Raw genomic sequence first — 19,963 nt, forward strand, 5'->3', positions numbered from 1 at the left:
ACGGTCCTCAGATGCCGTCACGCGGCCCTCAAAAGCCTCAAGGAGCCCTTATAAGGTCTCAAAGGGCCCTCATTTGGCCTCAAAAGGCCCTCACCTAGCGTTAACCGGACTTCAGAAGGCCTTAAAGGGCCCTTATCTGGTGTCAGAGGGCCCCCAGCTAGTGTCAGAGGGCCCCCCGGCCCTCAGTTGGCGCAAAATGGCCATCAGAAGGCCTCAAACGGTCCGTAGCTGGAGTCCAACCGCAACGGTCCTCAGGTGCCGTCAAGCGGCCCTCAAAAAGCTTCAAAGGCCGCTTAGAAGGCAGCAAAGGGCCCTCATATGCCCCCCCAAGGGTCCTCTGCTGGCGTCAAACGGACCTCAGAAGGTCTCAAAGGGCGTCAAAGGGCCCTGAGCTCGTGTCAAATATAAAAGCGCCCTTAGTTGGTGTCAGGAGGCCCCCAGTTGGTGTCAGCGTGCCCTCAGCTGGTGTCAGAGAGCCCTCAGTTGGCATCTACTGGCCATCAGAAGGCCCCAAACGGTCCTCAGATGGCGTCCAACGGTCCTCAGCTGACGTTAAGAGGCCCTCAAAAAGGCCTCAAAGACCCCTCGGCTGCTGAAGAGGCCCTTAGCCTCAAAGGAAACTCAAGAGACGTTAAACGGCCCTAAAAAGGCTTGAAAGGGCCCTCTGCTGGTTGCAAAGGGCTCGCATATGACATCAATAACAGCTTTGTCAAAAACGGACCTGAGAGACCTTGCCGGTCCCTGGTTATAAGGGACTCCTGTCTCTTGCAGTAACCTGAGTGGCCCACGTTTACTGAGGGGCCCCTGGTTATTGAAGGAGTCCCTGGTTATTGGAAGGACACCTGGTTATCAGAGGGTTCCCTGGTCACCTGGTGGGTCCCTGATCAATTGAAACCTCCTGTGATTTAAGTGGTCCCTGTGTGTACCCAGTTGTTGCCTCAAGTGTTTAGTTACGTCTAGGGGATTTGTAGATACCGACTCTGCTGCACACCGTGTTGTACGCATGCCCCGCTGGTCTCCGCCCGACCCCTCCGAAGCCCTGTCTCCCTTCGTCACATCATATCCCTCCATTCCCTTCATCACACCATCACACAAAGACACGTACAGTGGGATAAAATATATTCAAACAGGCCGAAAGGGTAAACGTCAATGATTGAACAATGCCTGGAGTCCGTAGAAGCCAAAAAGTAAACATTGCCAAAAAGGGCGGATTCAGGCTTGAGAATACACGGTATATGTTACCGTGGTAGTAAATAAAGGTGGCCGAAATAGAGTGCTAAAAACACATAACCGAACAATATGCCGAAGCACAAGGTTACCGAAAACAGAATGACCGAAACAGTGTCAAGACAGTGCCGAACAAGTATTCGGAACGGAATGGGCCGAAACAGTGCCGAACAAGTTGCCAAAACAGTGCCAAAAGTAATCGAAACAGAATGCCGAAACAGTGCCAAACCAAAATGGCAGAATCACCAAAGTGTAGAGCGCTTATTGGTCGCTCGATTATGTACCGAGCTTTTCGGTGGTTTGGGGCGGGTAAAGCTGAGCCTTGGCATCGGGGGAGTGTTTGTTGGTGGCTCCATCCGTAGGCCGTAGTCTTGCGCTCTGTAAAAGGAAGAAGTTAAACGGACACGATAACGCCGTGTAGTTCATCGGCCCGGTTCACCTCGTACGTACTATGGACCTGTGGAAAGTGCTAGGGGAAACTGTAAAACCTGTAAAGAATACTAGGGTAGCTCGGTGAATAGCCTGGGCCTGTTGTCGCCGGAATCAGTATCTGTAAATAGAGAACGTTAGTGGGGATGAGGTATTACCTCACCTTTGGTCGGCACGGCCGACCAAAGGTAATGCAATTCACGACTTACATTGTGGGGTTGCTGGTGGAGCGTACCGCCGAGTCGGAGCACTGCACAGTGTTTCGGACTGCAGAGAGAGTGTCCCCGGTTTGAAGGAGAGCTCTTTTATATCCCACCAACAGTCGTTAGTAGCTCTTGCACGCCCGTTTTTATAATGACATTCTATACATTATCGATTGTTCTCCAGTCCCCCGCTGTTTACGAGCCCACGCGTATCTCGGTCTAACCTTCACCCGTCTATCCCTACGCTATTGTTCCACCACCACACTACGTTATTTTGTGCTATTGTCTGCTTCTAATCTCCTTTACGCATATCCACCACCACACAAACAGGTTTCACATTGTCATTCGTCTTCCTTTGATCCTCTGCCAGGGACGGGTTCCTCGCTCCGGCGTGGCGCACGGCTGAAGGTAACGAGTGGTCGGTGCATCTAATCTGCAAGGCTGATCAGTACACACAATTCCACACAGTTCCGCCGCTCAGCTAGGAGACCGAAGCGATATTTTCTCACATCCCTCCCTATTTTATAAAGTTTATCTGACTTCCTCCTTTGGGGTGTAATAGTCGTCGATGCGTCTGCTCTGCTGTCTAGGGTCTCCCTGGGTTGTCTAGTCATGTCTTGTTTGTGGATAGGAAGTAAGGACAGTTACAGAGGATGCCTGGTAGGAAGTAAGGACAGCTACAAAGGATGCCTGGAGATATCCGGAAGAGAGCACTATTTGCCAAGACCCTGACCGGTGCTGTGCATCTTGCCCTTAGAATCGTTTTAGTGTCAATTTTAACTGCGCCTTCAACTCGATCGAAATAGGTATACCAACATAATGAAGCTGGGTAGTTCTGTGGCCAATTACCTGCAGTCAGTTAATTACCGATAATGAATATATCCTCCGTTGCAAAAATAAAACATGCTAATCTGAATCATCTGGGAACCATATTCCTCTTGTGTTGACCGATTTTTAGGATTTGTGGGACCGTCTAGGGAGGACAAGTTTTGGATACCCGTTGGAGCCAGATGTTAAGCGATTTACAGTTGTACCGACCGACCATCTGCTTGGATTGCCACTTACTTCGGGGTGGTTGAGTCGAGGGGTGCTGTGATCGTTTGCCTTGGTTGTAACAGAGGCGCTGTTTCTCGTCGTCGGGTGGTACTCGGAATCCAACCGAGAGCAAAAGGGCTACTAAGAGACTGCTGGGGATGAAGTCAACCTGTCAGCCAAGAGGTCGGGGGTTCGGTGTGGACCCTTTTGGTATCCTAGATACCGTTGTTGAGCCGACTGCCACCGGTGCCAATGCGAGTACCTGAGGGCATCGAGAGGGGCCGGTTGATGGTGAACATCATGGCTATGTCGTAGCTCAAGATTCGAGACGGTTCTGGACCGAAGCGATCTGGTCTGCACACTCTACGTTCATCAATTGGTGATGACGTTTCGGATCCTCATGGATCTCGTCTCAAGACTAGTCAAGTCGATACTCCAAGCCCTCTGCAGCTTTAGAGCGCCAACGAGCTCCCAATTGATCGTTGCACTCACCTCGACTCAGAATATAGCCGACCATCTGCTAGACCTTGGCAAATGAGCACTTCCCGTCGTCGTCTCAAGGGGGTCTTACACGGTAACGTCCATGGCTCGGCGTCGCCGACGTCGAGACCTCACAAGGCGGTGACTTTCTGGAGCATCGGTCGGCGGACCCATCAGGTCCTTTACTCGGCGATGTAGCTTCCATATCGCTATGGACAGCAGCAGAACGGTCACTAGATTCAATGTAAGTAGACCAGTGTATCCGGTGATCTGGCTCTGCGGGCTCGATATCCATCTGTAGGGATGATAGGGAGACAATTGATTCTGGAGCGCCTCATACTGCTGAATGGTTTTGTTAAAGGTTCGGAGTCTCATCGCATCTTTACTGATGTCTGTGGTTTCAGTGAGATGGCTCAAGAAGGACGAGATATTTACGGGAGGAGTCAACATTGAGGTTATATTACTCCAGAGACTCATGGAAAAATTGAGTGAAAATAGATCCACTATCGGTGCATCCGGCAGACTGATCTTGAATTGCCCCTTACCGTTGACGTAACTGGGAACCCTAATTGACCCAAGGGATGCCTCGCATCCCGGCTGTAAGCGGAACATACCGGTACCGGTCAGCTCGTATTGCCCGGCGGGGTGGTGAGGAGCACTCGTCCTGCTCTGGTTAGAGCAGCGGACCAGTAGCGTTCCTTTTGCTGCTCCATATAACCACACTCCCATACCAACGTGGTGAAACACCGGCCCATCGTGGTATTGCACCTGTGCCGGGCAGCTGGTTCCGGTCGGCTGGTCTGAAAACAGATCATACAAACAACGGCTTTCTTGAGATCGAGGCGACTGTACTGCTTCCTTGAGCGCACAAACCCTAGGGCTTTTTCCTTTACACTGTGCCTCGCGACGGTTTGTCATGGTGAAGAAGTTGCCTGGACTGCCGGGCTGAGTCGTGAAAAAATCGGATCCTGATTTCTGAATGGCCAAATAAGGGGAGTCAAATCGGTAAGAAAAGAAGAGCTTCTCCGGGAACTTCGGGTGAACCACAGGCATTGCGATGGCTTCGTAGAGCTGATACCTACCAGACTCCTTGATGATTGGGATCGCCATGCAAAAATTGACCCCGCCCTCCGTTTGGTGGGTTTCTGTGGTTATGTAACGAAGGTAGGAATAATGGTCGTCTGTTTCATACAAAAGTTTCCATCCGACTGGAAGATGTTGTCCTAAGTTTAACAGGATATCTCTGAAGACCTTATCCTCCAGTAGTTCCCAGGCTAGAGCTCCTTCACCTGCTTGGGCAACAATGCGCTGTATGGTATAAAGACCCTTTTGTGACTGGGCCAAACCCTCGCGAATTAAGTCGGTCGCTATCACAAGTTCTAATCCTGCGGTAGCATGTGCCACTCCTATATTGAGCCGACTGTCCACAGTCTGAATTTGGCTTAGAGCGGCTGTCACCCCGTTAATTGAAGCTTTGATTCGAATGACTTCTTCTCCGTTGTGGAGAGTTTGTGAAGCTACAGTTTTAACATAACTGAACTGTTGGTCAACACGGTGAGATATGTTTTCAGTTTGGTTGGCCAGTGAAGCGATTTGTGCCGACTGACTTTCAATGTCTCTCTCGGTACTAAATCCAAACAAATATTTTCCAACGTCACTTACGATGTTAACTAAGCCGCGACGTTGCCGGGCGTCATTCTCCCGGATAGTTCGTTTAACAGAATTGAGAGTTTGTTGGTAGGCGCTAAGGTCCTCTTTGAAGGCGGTGGAGAATTTCTTCCACGTGGCCGTCAATGCGTCTATCACCGGAACTTTGTCGGACTCGACCTGGCCCCTCACGGCTTGTAGATGCTGCTCTACCCGAGATATCTGTTCCAGGAGGGAGGTATGGGCTTGCTCATACGTCACCAAGCTGATGGTGGTGCAGATTGTCCAGTCAGAACCCGTGATTATTACTTCACCCAGGGGCTGGAAGTACACCCCGTGATGAAGTTGCATCTTCGCCTGGTTTTGGTCCCCTCCGACGTCTCGGGACAACAGCAGTAGCCAGACCAAATACACCAGCCGCCTAAAACAAAACGGGTAGGATCAATCGCTAGTGGATGAGTAGGGTTACTGGTCAGCATGGGTTAAGGGGAAAAACGTTGAGGTGCTTGACGCCTTCTGCTCGACCTTCGAGGAACGACAGGCGGTGAGGGAATCGTCATATAGTAGCCGTCATCATCAGGGGTTTCCGAATCAGCTGTCTCTAATGGCTCGGAGCTATCTGAGCTCAGTCTATTGGTTCCTAAGGTCTCCAATACATTAGTCACTCCGCTGTCTGATCCTGTCCTGTCTGACCTTGTCAGAGGTCTGGCCCTTTCTGGTCTGGGCAGAGCTAGTCCAACCAAGTCTGTGTCCTGTTCGTCGTCCGGTCCTGAATCACTAACATCGCTACTATCGACTGAGGGAGCCTGATCCCTCCTGAAGGTATGGACTTTCCTCAAGGCGTCCCGATACACAGATGAGACATTCTGGGGTTTGAGACGGTCACAATGCACTTTCTCTGGGGGATGCTTCGAGCCTGGTTTCCTTACCTCGTACGTGAGGCCATTGTCGTGAAGTCCCACTACCACGTATCCAGGCTCCCATTTCTTTGTCAGTTTTGAAGCATCTCCTGGTTTGACGGCAGGACGATATAGGTAGACCAGATCTCCGAGCTCGTACTTCTTGTCTCGTGCTCGTCGGTTGTAGTAGTCTCGTTGGTATCGTCTCGCGGTCTTCTGGTTCTCGATCGTTTTGCTGATAGCGTCGTACTGCCGTTCCTTTAACTGGGTCACCAGGTCAGAAAGTTCTGCGGAATAGTCGGATGGTTTTGATGCCAGCGCTTGTTCTATCGGCAACCTAAACTGTCTGCCGTACATCAGGAACGCTGGGCTCCAGCGGTTGCTGGTTTGGAACGTGGAGTTCACTGCGTACTGGGATGCACCCAGGAATACGTGCCATTCCCGCTGCGTTCGATCTAGCGCCGTAGCTAGCATGGTTTTCACTACTCCACACATCCGTTCTACGTTGGAGTTAGCTTGGCTGTGATAGGCAGAAATGAAAACATGTCGGACATCAAGTAACCGGTTGATTTCAGCAAGGAGCGACGCACGGTATTGGGGACCGTTGTCTGACACCAGGTAGTAGGGGATGCCGTATCGGAAAAAAGTTGCAACCAAGGCTTGGGCAACCGTTTCGGCTGTGGTGTCCTGTAGAGGAACGAGCTCCACGAACTTGGTGAAGGCGCACACGATCAAAAGGATCCAACGGTATCCTTGAGGGGTTTCGGGGAGAGGACCCATGATGTCGGTGTGAACCGTTTCCCATGGTCCATATGTGACTGGGGTCTTACCCAGAGGGGCATGGAGTGCCCGCCGGTTGCGTTTCGTGCTGTGGCATTTGACACAACTGTCACAGTAGGCTTTCACATCTGACGTCATCGAAGGCCAATAGAATTGTCTGCTCAGGTGTTCCTGTACAGCCTTTGCATGGTAATGGCCTGCCAAAGGATGGCTATGATGCTCTGCAATTAGCTGAGGGGTCATCTCACGGGGTACCACCACTCGTACTGGGTCAGCCTCCGTGGGTTGATAACATAGGATTCCCTCGCTATTCAAGTGATACGACGGTAGGTCACGCCAGAGGCGACGGTTGCCTCGGACCCGTTTCCCTTCCAACGTTTCAATCAATGGTATCCACAATGGGTCTGACCTTTGCAGTCTGGCGATCTCCGACAGATGGTTGTCCAGAGTTGACTCCGCCTCGGGAGAGGCTGCGCGCTGTGGAGTGATTCTGGAAGTTGTCGGAGGCGCTGCTACGCGTGAGGTCTCCGAGAGGACGGATCCAGTCCTCCTGCGGGCTCCAGTGGGTCGACCAGAGGTTTTCGTTGTGGTTCGAGGTCCTGTTGCGGCAGCGGTCTGTTCGACACCGTCTGCCGTGACCTGGTCCCCGTCTTTCGAGGTCTGGCCCTCTGTTTCTGAAGTTGTCGAGAACAGGGCGGCTATACCAATGCCGATGTCGGGGTCATCGAAGGTTAGCTCGCGTTGGAGATCTTTCCAGTCGTCCTGTACCGCTCCGCGAGAAAGAGAGTCAGCTACGACATTCTTTGGACCAGGAACATATCGTACTGTCATGTTCAGACCTTGTAAGGCTAATTTCCATCGCTCCAGGCGAGTGTTCTGGACTCTTCCCTTTTGGGCATGACTAAGCACATATTTTAGAGGGGCATGGTCACTCTCCAGAACAAAAGATCGTCCATGTATGTAATAATGGAATGCCTGAATACAAGAAACGATGGCCAATGCTTCTTTCTCAATAGTACTGTAATTTTTCTCTGCCTTGTTCAACGTACGTGAATAGAAGGCAATGGGACGCCTCTCACCTGTTTCTGTTTCCTGGCTGATCCATCCTCCCACACCTTTGTCACTTGCATCTGAAGCGACGATGAAGGGACGGTTAGGGGAGAAATCGGGATATGCCAGTACATCGGAGTTGACCAGGGCATCTTTGAGAGCTTCAAATGCCGCGTTACACTCAGGGGTCCAGTTGAAGTGGATCCCTTTTCTCGTGAGAGCGTTAAGGGGTGTGGCAATTGTCGCGAAATTGGGGACATGTTTCCTGAAGTAAGAACACAATGCCACAAAGGATCTCACATCCTTCGCGTTCTGTGGGGTGGGATACTCCTTGATTGATCGAATCTTGGCAGGATTTGGAGCAACTCCACTTGGTCCGATATGTCGACCTAAGAACTTGAGACCCTCCGTTGAGAACAGATGCGTTTTTGAAGGTTTGAGTTTCAGGTTGTTCTCCCGTAACCGCTGAAGAACTCGTCGCCACGTTCCCAGATGATGCTCGAACGTTGGGCTGTACATGCACAGGTCGTCAATGAACAGAACCAGTCCTTCGTCGGCCAGGATATCGTCAAAGATTTCCATGCCAAGTCGTGCAAATGTGTATGGGCTCTCGGAGAGCCCCATGCTCAATACTCGAAATTCGAGCTTGTCCCATGGTAGGACAAAGGCGGTCTTGTGACGATCGCTTTCCTTGATGGGCACCTGATGGAAGGCGGCGGCCAAGTCAGACGAACTGAACCACTTCGGGTGGTTTTCACCTACCTTGGCCAGGAGTTCGTCTGGATTGGGAAGAGGAAACGTCCGCTTCTTGCTGATGGCGTTCAACTTTTGATAGTTGACACATAGTCGGAGGCTTTTGTCTGGTTTCTCCACCAGCACCACTGGTGAGCTGTATTCTGAATGACTTTTTTGAATCAATTTCTTGTCCAACATTTCCTGAATGATCTTCCTGACCTCAGGTTCTTGAGATTTCGGAATCCTGTAGGGTTGAGAAACGACTGGTTCGTCCGTCAGGGTCTTGATGTCATGCGTGATCCTGGTGCACAACCCCAAGGGATCGTGATCGAGGGCGAAGCAGTCTCGAAATTCCACCAGGAGGTTCTGGACTTGGGCTAGGTGGTTATCGTCCAGGTCTCCGTACTTGAATGCTGCTAGAAATTCTTTGTGATCCGATGGTTCCAAAGACGACCGTGTCTTCGTATCGCCTGAAGGGCTGGCTCTAGAGGGACACTCTTGTCTCTGTCTCACCTGTTGCATGGGAGGTCCTAGATGCGCTGTCACGACGGCGTGGTCCTGTGAAGCTGTGCCTGTCTCTTCACCAGGCGCTTCATCCGTGCTGGGGCTCAGCAGCTCAGAGAATGGTATGACTTGAGCCTGTGTGAGGAATCCCAGCGGCTCGTCATTCCGGAACTTGTAACTCCGGGAGGTGTAGTTGGCGATTCCGATCATGAGTCCTTCGCCGATTCGGTCGGCTTCAATGATGCAGCGCAGGGGCTTGACTGGCTCGTCCGCATTCTGGTTGTGCGGATGGAACTCCCAGGAGTCCTGAGGAGACGATTCGATGCGTTGAATCGTGTCGGGGTTAACCTGTGCTCGGATAAAAGTAACCGAGTGGGGGCTGACATGCTGATGTCTGCCTACCGCTGCCACAGGTATGATGGGCGAGCACGGTTGTTGTTGCTGTGAATCGAACAGACGGACGGGGTGCCCTCTGACATGGAGCAAGAAGTTGGAAAGATCATGATGAATCTGGTGTCTGGGCTCGGCCAAGAAGTCTAGCCCTAAGATGGCTTCATATGGGCTGAGGTTTCTGACTATATGAAACAAGTGGGTCACCGTTAGCCCAGGAGCGAGAGAGAAGGTTACTTCTCCACATCCGATCAGCTCTAGTGCTTGACCGGTGACGGATTTCAATGACAGATCTGAGGTCACGATGGGGTTGTCACTGAGGGTTTTGTACGCATCGAAGTCGAGAAGCGAGTGAGACGCTCCGCTGTCTATGAGCGCATATACCTCCTGGCTACGGGCGGATAAAACTGTTAACTGGTGGGTGGCTGAGGACTCCGGCCCTGCGAGTTTTTTGAGCAGCGGTTAGCCGTGTGTCCAGGTAGCTTGCAGCACGCACACACGATGTTCGTGCACTCTTCAGCTCTGTGGTTCTCGTTACAGAAGGGACATTGCGGCTGAGGGCAGTGGCGAATCAGGTGATTCGGACTATTGCATCGATAACATCTCGGTTTTGACTCGTACCTGGGCTGGTTTCCAGCTGCTTGTCCATGAAAATCGGTTCGGAAGGGCCCATTCTGCTGGTTCTCTTCCTGGTTCCGACGAGTCTGGTAGGCTGGTCGCCGTCCTCGGCCTCCTCGTGTTAGGTTTCGAGCGCCTCCTCGACCACGGCCGGACTGGAATCGGGGCTGGTGGTTGTCGCTCCGGTCGCTGCTGTCATAAGATGCCTGACCTGCGTTGTCACAATGGTCTCCTAAGTCATTGAACATGGCGTTGATGGTTGACTTCCGGAAATACCTGGCGTTCACCTCTTCCATGTGAGCGGCGACACGGACAGCTTCCTCGAAGTCGCTGATCTGACGTTCCACGACAGGGCGACTCAGCATGGGTGGTAGGCCTGATATAAATTGTTCCAAGGCGATGCGGTTCAGAATGTTTTTCTGGGTGTCTCGCTGTTCAGGGGAACCGACATCGCTGGCTAACTCGGGGTATGCCAGCCGAGTCAAACGTTCAATTTCGTATGCAAACTTCCTAACCGGAGTGTCTCGTCCCATTCGTGCAGAGTGTAGTCTGTTCACCTGGGTGGTTGGGTTGGTCACTCCCCCATATTGTTCTAGGAGCGCCTGCTTCACCCTGTTCCAGGTGTACTGTGACGGACTTAGTCTATCACGCAAGCCTTCTAGGAACGGGATGACGTTGGTGTCTACTCGTAGAAATAGTAACGGCAGCAGTTCCTCGTCCTGGATGTTGGTGATTTTTCTGAGGAGGTCCACTTTTTGAAGCCAATCACTGATCGCTTTGCCGTTATATTCCCCTTTGAATGAGAACAGGTGACGCAGAATAAAAGCGTCGGAATGACCGGTTCCCCGATCATCGGGATCTCTAAGTGCATGAAATTGGTGACCTCTAGTCTCATTCCCCGTCTCCCACTGTGATCGGGACTGACCTTGACCTGGAGCAGATGGCTCTAGCGGCGGAAGAGGAGGAGGTGGTCGTCCTCCGATGCCGCCCATTGCGTTCTTTCCAGCTGCACTCGCAACCGGATGTCCTGTACCCGCCGTCTCGTACTCGTAGTATTCTTCCTCCGGTGCTGGCGGTGCGGTTGCGGAGGGGTTTCCCGCTGCACCCGCCTTTGCGTGTCCTTCATCATCCGATTTGACCATGCTAGAAAGAAACATCATTAGCATTGGTACTTTGTCGCTGGTACAAGTGACCTATTGTCCCTGCCACTGTACGCCTGGCCCTTAAACCTAAGACGTGAGCTGACCGAGAATACCACCCATACCCGGCCGGTGTATGTTCGGTGGGCATAGTTCCCCCAGAGGACCACCCTCTGCTATGCGAGTATGTCCGGTAGAACGGTGGGGCAATACCCGAACTACCGGTTCCCCCCAGCTCCCACGCGTCCAGGCTGCGACGACCATCCTGTTCCTCGTGAACAGACGGTGTGGTTTCTGTGGGCTACCTATTCCTTGCCCTACTCTTCAACGTATACGGTCGGACAACGCACACACGGCAGGTTACATAGTGTATACTTGAGTAGATGGCTACACGTCAGTCAGTCAGTCCGTTTCCTGAGTTACGTTATTAGGTACTCTTTGTTCATCGTCGTGTCAGGTCGGGTTTGATTAGTCGCCCCTGTTAGCCCGCTTTAGAACACAAAGAAAAATATTTTAATTAGTTTTATTTTCCATTTCAGTTTTACTAACAGCGGCTAATAGGGTCGCCATCCACTCCGCCGCCTCCTGGTCCCAGTCCTCATCATCTGGTGACGGAGGTGGCGGAGTGACTCGGACGAATTTATATGACTCGGGGTCTGAGTCATAGCCGTCCCCGTCGGTCTTGTCGTAGTCGTTGCAGATTTCGGTCGAGTTGCGTCGGATCTCGTCGGACCTTTAAACAAAATATTGCGCATTAGTATCATGTCGGGGAGGAAGTGCCGGAATCATAACATGTAACAGCACTCCACAAAAACTAATTGTCTCCATCACCCACCAAAAATTGACTGATTGTAGAATAAATTAAACAAGCGTTAGGAATATTACACACGACAGTATACTGTTAGCACATGGGATGGTGATGTTGCAGGCACTTTAGAAAATCAGTCATTTTGTAAAATGCCTAGGCATTTTACAAAAAGACGGCTGTTTGAAAAATGACTGAACGCAACCAGGCTTTTTTCAAAATGGCTAGCCATTTTACAAAATGACTAGGCATTTTGCAAAATGTCTGACCAGCATGGAACGTAGATCCCACTACAGATACTAGGTATGGCCAACAGTTTTTGGACGTTTTCCTACATATACCCTATAGGTACGTGTTCAGCCTGTAGCTGATCGATTTGAAGCTCTGTGATGACGACAATGCTGAGTAGCGACCAGGTTGAGTTGCAGACTCGGCTGTAGCATAAAGCATTGTTTAGTTAACGCTGTAAAAACTCCCAAGTACATCAACGCCGTTCATGTTCTGCCTGAAACTAGACCTAACAAAACCAGCCGGAGACCGGCCCCAGTTAATAGGCAGACCCGGTTGATGTGCAATTACATGTAAACGAATGAGTGTAGTCTTTGTTTGATTGTGTCTTTGTTTAACAGCTTTGAGGGTCTCGCGAGATTAAGCGGTAGGTTTTGCACTTTTACATTTCCGGTTATATCTCAGAAACTAATCGATCTACGATGAAGCCATTTTACACGATCATGGCCGGTTTGTTACCCAACCAGTCGATCGCATATTCAACATTTAAAAGCTTAAGACGACGAAGATATAGCCTGAAGTACACTAAATTTTTTAGGTGCAAAACCTACCGCTAAAACCCGCGAGACCTGTACCTACCTACTTGCATGGTCCCAGTTAAAAATATCAAGCTCCACATCGGGAGAATCATCAGGTCGCTTGGCGTAGGACGAGAGCGTTGGTTTCAGAAGACACTAACGCCTATGTAAGTGTGTGGGATCCAATCCTCGCGACCTCTAATGGTTTTACACTCAGATACAGGCCGGCATAGGGCCAGTCGTTTGTTGACGCTCCAGATCGATCATTTTAAATCCAGCAGCGTCGCTGACGTGGGGGTTGGAAATGTCGCGGGCCTGCACTTCTCAAAATAGAGAGAGGTAGGTATGGACTTCCCACTGCTGGACTCCTCTGGTCATAATGCTGGACTCCTCGGCCCACCTACACGCTACCAAAACGTATATATTAGGTACTCGTATCTACAACACGCTGCTCAGTCATTTTGTAAAATGGCTAGGTATTTGTAAAATGCCTAGGCATTTTGCAAAATGACTGGAGAGTCAGTCATTTTGTAAATGCCTAGGCTTTTTGCAAAAAGCCTGGAAAATCAGGCATTTTGCAAAATGCCTAGGCATTTTACAAAATGACTGATTTTCTAAAGTGCCTGCAACAGTGACAACCCTGTTAAAATACAGGTATCGGTTGAAGATGATATATGTATGTCGGACAAACATACAAACATGCAAACATAAGCGGGGAATCATCAGCGTGTCGCGGGGTTGGGCGTACTTCGGATAGCAACATCACTTCACTGGCTCAAATAGTCACGTCACAACATCACAAGGTGGGTACACAGCACAAGGTTCTGTTCGATCAGAACGATTTTAAAATACCGCAAGAGCCCCAGTGTGATTTAAGTGGTCCCTGTGTGTACCCAGTTGTTGCCTCAAGTGTTTAGTTACGTCTAGGGGATTTGTAGATACCGACTCTGCTGCACACCGTGTTGTACGCATGCCCCGCTGGTCTCCGCCCGACCCCTCCGAAGCCCTGTCTCCCTTCGTCACATCATATCCCTCCATTCCCTTCATCACACCATCACACAAAGACACGTACAGTGGGATAAAATATATTCAAACAGGCCGAAAGGGTAAACGTCAATGATTGAACAATGCCTGGAGTCCGTAGAAGCCAAAAAGTAAACATTGCCAAAAAGGGCGGATTCAGGCTTGAGAATACACGGTATATGTTACCGTGGTAGTAAATAAAGGTGGCCGAAATAGAGTGCTAAAAACAGATAACCGAACAATATGCCGAAGCACAAGGTTACCGAAAACAGAATGACCGAAACAGTGTCAAGACAGTGCCGAACAAGTATTCGGAACGGAATGGGCCGAAACAGTGCCGAACAAGTTGCCAAAACAGTGCCAAAAGTAATCGAAAAGAATGCCGAAACAGTGCCAAACCAAAATGGCAGAATCACCAAAGTGTAGAGCGCTTATTGGTCGCTCGATTATGTACCGAGCTTTTCGGTGGTTTGGGGCGGGTAAAGCTGAGCCTTGGCATCGGGGGAGTGTTTGTTGGTGGCTCCATCCGTAGGCCGAGTCTTGCGCTCTGTAAAAGGAAGAAGTTAAACGGACACGATAACGCCGTGTAGTTCATCGGCCCGGTTCACCTCGTACGTACTATGGACCTGTGGAAAGTGCTAGGGGAAACTGTAAAACCTGTAAAGAATACTAGGGTAGCTCGGTGAATAGCCTGGGCCTGTTGTCGCCGGAATCAGTATCTGTAAATAGAGAACAGTTAGGGGATGAGGTATTACCTCACCTTTGGTCGGCACGGCCGACCAAGGTAATGCAATTCACGACTTACATTGTGGGGTTGCTGGTGGAGCGTACCGCCGAGTCGGAGCACTGCACAGTGTTTCGGACTGCAGAGAGAGTGTCCCCGGTTTGAAGGAGAGCTCTTTTATATCCCACCAACAGTCGTTAGTAGCTCTTGCACGCCCGTTTTTATAATGACATTCTATACATTATCGATTGTTCCAGTCCCCCGCTGTTTACGAGCCCACGCGTATCTCGGTCTACCTTCACCCGTCTATCCCTACGCTATTGTTCCACACCACACTACGTTATTTTGTGCTATTGTCTGCTTCTAATCTCCTTTACGCATATCCACCACCACACAAACAGGTTTCACATTGTCATTCGTCTTCCTTTGATCCTCTGCCAGGACGGGTTCCTCGCTCCGGCGTGGCGCACGGCTGAAGGTAACGAGTGGTCGGTGCATCTAATCTGCAAGGCTGATCAGTACACACAATTCCACACAGTTCCGCCGCTCAGCTAGGAGACCGAAGCGATATTTTCCACACTCCCGATCATCTGAGCCCCCTGATTGCCTTGGTCTTGGCGTTGGCGTACAGTTTAAAGTCGTCGGCACACTGCGGCCTCCTCTTTCTCAACAAGTCCCTCTATTTCTTCTGCAGCGAGGGCGATTTCGTCAAAAACTCCTCCATCGCGAAGCCTCGTGCGCAGACGCAGTCTTCGGGGCGCTCGCTGCGCCAACTCTCGACGAAACTGACGGGCTCCAAATGGAACAGATGGACTCCGAAACGAACCCGGGAATGCCAACACATGATCCCTCCAAATTTACAGAGGAGGAGATGTCCCTGACAGCCCCTTTGCAATAGGGGTCACTTTTACATATAGACGTATGGGGAATTCGACCTTATCGACATGGTACTACGAGGTCAGTGATCTGCTTGGCATTTAAATCGTAGTAAAACTGGCATTTAAACGCTGCGAAACAACTTACGTACAACGTAGCTCCGATTTGCCCCTTGTGAGAAATTGCAATTCCACAATATCTCATATATGCAATCATTCATTATCCCAACGCCATTGCCGACCTCCCCTCCCTTCCTATCGCCACTTGTGGGGGGCCGGGCGGGTAGGGGAGGAGCGGCCGGCCCAGTGGAGCGGCGGCCACGTCAGACGCAGGGCTGCCAGCTGATGGCCGGCTCAGAGGACTGCCGCCCGGGCGACCGGGTCAGCGGTCGCTGACCTCGCCCGAGCCAGACGTTCAGTCTGCTCTGGTCTCGAATGGGTCGCGCGCGTGCAGTGATAAACGGCAGTGCAGTGCGCTCAAATACTTCAAACTTGAACTACGACTACCTCAATGCCACTACTCGTGGTGTCCTGTCATACGCAAGAGAGGATACTGCAGTGACACAAATAATCACAGAGGCCAAACCGACAGACAACTACCCAGGTAAGCCCGGCCTCGCAGTGGCATCAATTTTTCCTTTCCATCATTTCCGTGTTCGAGTTATTCATTAATTCCTACATAGAAAAGCTGTGATTATTTCTGTCAGGTCCCTCGCTCCTCGGGACTTGCCCTATACTGCTCACAGTTTTCCTTCACAAAACATCGCTATATTTCTCACACTGACTCTCGTGCGATTTGCAATTGATCTTCAAGACAGCAATTGTGCGAGACAGCTCAACTATTCAATCTAAGCGAATCGCTCGATTAATCGCCTGCTGTGGATTAATGATAAGACGCGCGTCTCTGAGCACATTATCGCTCATATAATAACACAGATACGGCTGTGACCCGTCTGCTGATCGCCTCATCGAGACGTCAGCAACCTCACCTGCTTCGGCGCTCAAGCGGGTCATCAACCTCGCCTGCTTCGGCGCTCAAGCGGGTCATCAACTTCGCCTGCTGCTTCGGCGTTCTAGCGGGTCATCAACCTCGCCTGCCTCGCGCCTCAGCGGGTCATCAGACTCGCCTGCTTCGGCGCTTCAGCGGGTCATCAGCCTCGCCTGCTTCGGCGCTTCAGCGGGTCTTCAGCCTCACCTGCTTCGGCGCTTCAGCGGGTCACCAATCTCGCCTGCTCGGCGCCTTCAGCGGGTCATCAGCCTCGCCGTGCTTCGGCGCTAAGCGGGCCATCAACTTCGCCTGCTTCGGCGCTTAGCGGGTCATCAACCTCGCGCCTCGGCGCCTTCAGCGGGCTTCATCAACCTCGCCTGCTTCGGCGCTTCAGCGGGTCATCAGCCTCGCCTGCTTCGGCGCTTCAGCGGGTCACCAACCTCGCCTGCTTCGGCGCTTCAGCGGGTCATCAGCCTCGCCTGCTTCGGTGCTTCAGTGGGTCAATACCTCGCCTGCTTCAGCGCTTCCACGAGCCATCTGCTTCGATTCATCTTCAGCGAGGTTATAGGCACTTGTCTGTCGTAAGAAGCTTCCACCAAGATGGAGAAATTGAAGACAGCACGTTCAAACAGCAAACGATCTTTCACGAGAATCAACAGAAACCTATTGAAGGTCATAGCTGAAGGAGCAGAACCTAGCCTGGTCGGAGACTGCTGGGTCGAGCTTCAAACTGCGTGGTCCGACATTGAAGCCAAGCATAACGACTACGTCTCGTCAATGACGAGTGAGGCCGAAATGGAATATGAAGTGCCTGGATGGATGAAGTCTACGAAGTTACTCAACCACCAAGAAGGCGTACTTTGCTTTTACTCTGGTTCGGCGAAGAACGTCAAAGAAGAAGCTGCAGTCAACAAAACCTACATCACACAGCCAGACATTCAGAAGTTGAAAATGCCACTATTTTCTGGATCACAAGATGATGTGATGTCATTCAATGATTTCCTGCACATGTACGATGACCTCGTGGGAAACAACGCAGCGTACAGCAACTCCGCCAAGCTGATGTATCTGAAGAGCTACCTTCGTGGAAACGCCTTAGATACAATCAAACATCTGTCAAACGATGAACAGAACTACGCACTTGCCAGGAAGTTCTTGACCGAAGAATACCTGGACACAGACATCATTGTAGAGGAACACATCAGGAAACTTCACAACCTCAAGTCGCCATCAGCAAAAGACTTCCCGGATACGAGCATTCTTCAACACGGCCCGCGCTTCAGTGTACGAGCTGAAAGCGTTCGGCTACAACGCTCTTGAGGATGACACTCTGGGCAGCAAGATCGTCAGCTTCATGATCTGCGAGAAGCTCCCCAACTTCAAGCTGAAGTTGAGCAGCATTCTGCAGACTGACTTCCCCTCAACAAAGCAACTAATGGACAACTACAACACGTTATCAAGTCACTGATGAAGACGTCTGCACCAGCAAAACATCAAGAAACAAAGGAGACTCCGGGAGCCAGACCAAAGACAGAGAAATCTCGTCTCTCTCGTGGTCATGAACAACCAGGAGCTACGTCTGTGAAGTCAACTTTACAGAGATTTCAAACTGGAACAGAAACTGTGAAAAAGTCCGCAGGTGCAAACACTACATCCGGACCACAGCAACAACCAACAGCAAACAAGTTTAAACCATGCAAGCTATGCGAAGGAGCTCATTCCATGTTGAAGTGTGCCAAGTACACGACACCACAATCGAGAGTTCGACGGCTGAAAGAGCTGAAGCTCTGCACTAAGTGCAGTGGTGCTCACCAGCTCTCGGACTGCAAAAGTCAGGCTGCTGGACTGCGATACCCGTGCACCATGTGTGGCAGCAAGCAACACATTTCGGCAGTGTGTGTGAACACCGATGAACAGCACACTATGCTTCAGAGCGGCTTGACACTCATGTGCAACAACATAAACAAGGGGCAGACTGTCATACTACCATCGATGTCGGTCATCATGCACGTCAACGACCAGAAGACATGCGAACTCGTCAGATGCATGATTGACTACGGCTCTCAGGCTTCCTACATCAGCGAAGATCTGGCAAGGAAGCTGGGCTTCGACTTAAGCACTCCAAAGACGTGCTTCAACGTGAAGACGTGCATTGGCGTCAAGGAACTGAGTTACAGCTCGGTCACCTGTGATGTCATCTTCACGCCTGATTCCACCGCCAGACACACCTTCTTGGTGGATCCAGCTATGAATCTGGAGTACGAAGTTCCCGGAATCAAGTCTCTGGTTGAGCATCTCCAGGCCAATGGGGCTCGTCTCGCGGACTCGTTCTTCAACGACATCACTTCAGACACCGTTGGCGACTTCGATTGTCTGCTCGGATCGGACATCATTGGAGCGCTCAAGCCACTGAAGACTGTAGACCTCGCGCTCGGAACGGCCTTGGAGGTGCGAGATGGCTACATTCTCTTCGGGAGAGTCGACAGCTACTTTGAAGATGAGCTTCAAGAGACTGCGGCAGGAGACAAAGACAAAAGTGATCGACAGGATCATGAACCCAACAGGGGCGCACCGGGGTCATCCAGGAAACCGGACAGAGATGACAAGTTTGGTGGAAGCGGTGTGAACTCGCCACCATCACATACAAGCGGAAGCGAGCAGACATCTAGCACCAGCCACGGACAGCAAGACGTTCAGACCGCGCTGCAATCGGTCGCGACGGACAGAAACGAGTCTTCAAAAGAAGTTCAACAGATGCAAGATGGGAAGCATCTGGCAGCAGACTACTCACATCTACAAACTAAACAAACACAAACACACTGCAGTCTGGCTCATGAGAAACAGGCGGAGGATGACGACGCTGTCAGTCAGACCAGTGAACAACAAACTCAAACTCCAGCACAAACACAAACACAAACACAAACCCAACAAACACAAACAAACGAACACTACGATTGTGTTTGCACACATCGACAGACACACAACAAAATGATCAAACACTGGCCTCGACCGTAGAATCGCAAACAGATGAAACGTCGAAACAGTCATCTGCATCCTGCAACCAGTCGTCGCTCATTGACGGCGCTGCTGATGTAGCTGACCAGTCGCCTCGCATTGAATGATGGTGAATGCAACGCTGCATCCGAAGACTTCATACTTCCACCCACTGGCTCACATGTCCACTGATAGTGACGTGGATCTCCAGATCGAACACTTGTTCAGCGTTGAGAGCTTGGGCATCAAAGAAAGTGATGAAAGTATATCAGCTCAAGAAAAGCGGCTGGTGGACAGCTTTACTGAAGAAGTAGAGTTCAAGGATGGGAAATACTTTGTCAAAGTGCCGTTCTACGACATTGTTTCACAAGTGCCAACCAACTACGATGTAGCATTTGCAACTATGAAGAAAGTTCGCCAAAAGCTAATCAAGCGACAGCTCGCTGACTCATACACGGCAGTTTTCGAGCAACAGCTTCGAGACGGCATAATTGAAGAAATCAATCCCAAAGAACCAACATCAAACCAGAGAGTCTTCATTCCACACCATCCTGTGGTGAAGACTGACGAGCAAACCACGACGAAAATACGTCCATTTCACTGCAGTCTGAA

At 50.9% G+C, this 19,963-nt stretch overlaps 1 protein-coding gene across 1 annotated transcript; it reads right to left on the reverse strand.

Moving 5' to 3' along the window:
- Positions 1 to 1,107: 1,107 nt before the first annotated feature.
- Positions 1,108 to 14,742, reverse strand: LOC122381847. Its single transcript, XM_043366549.1, has 3 exons — positions 14,576 to 14,742; positions 11,686 to 11,869; positions 1,108 to 5,442 (listed from the first exon to the last, which is right to left on the reverse strand). Exon 3 carries the CDS (start codon positions 5,370 to 5,372, stop codon positions 3,462 to 3,464), a length of 1,911 nt encoding a protein of 636 aa, XP_043222484.1. The 5' UTR covers positions 5,373 to 5,442; positions 11,686 to 11,869; positions 14,576 to 14,742; the 3' UTR covers positions 1,108 to 3,461.
- Between the last annotated feature and the right edge of the window lie 5,221 nt (positions 14,743 to 19,963).

The sequence above is a fragment of the Amphibalanus amphitrite genome, unplaced genomic scaffold (assembly GCF_019059575.1).
Source record: "Amphibalanus amphitrite isolate SeventyFive unplaced genomic scaffold, NRLGWU_Aamphi_draft 000128F_arrow, whole genome shotgun sequence".
NCBI classification, from domain to species: Eukaryota; Metazoa; Arthropoda; class Thecostraca; order Balanomorpha; family Balanidae; genus Amphibalanus; species Amphibalanus amphitrite.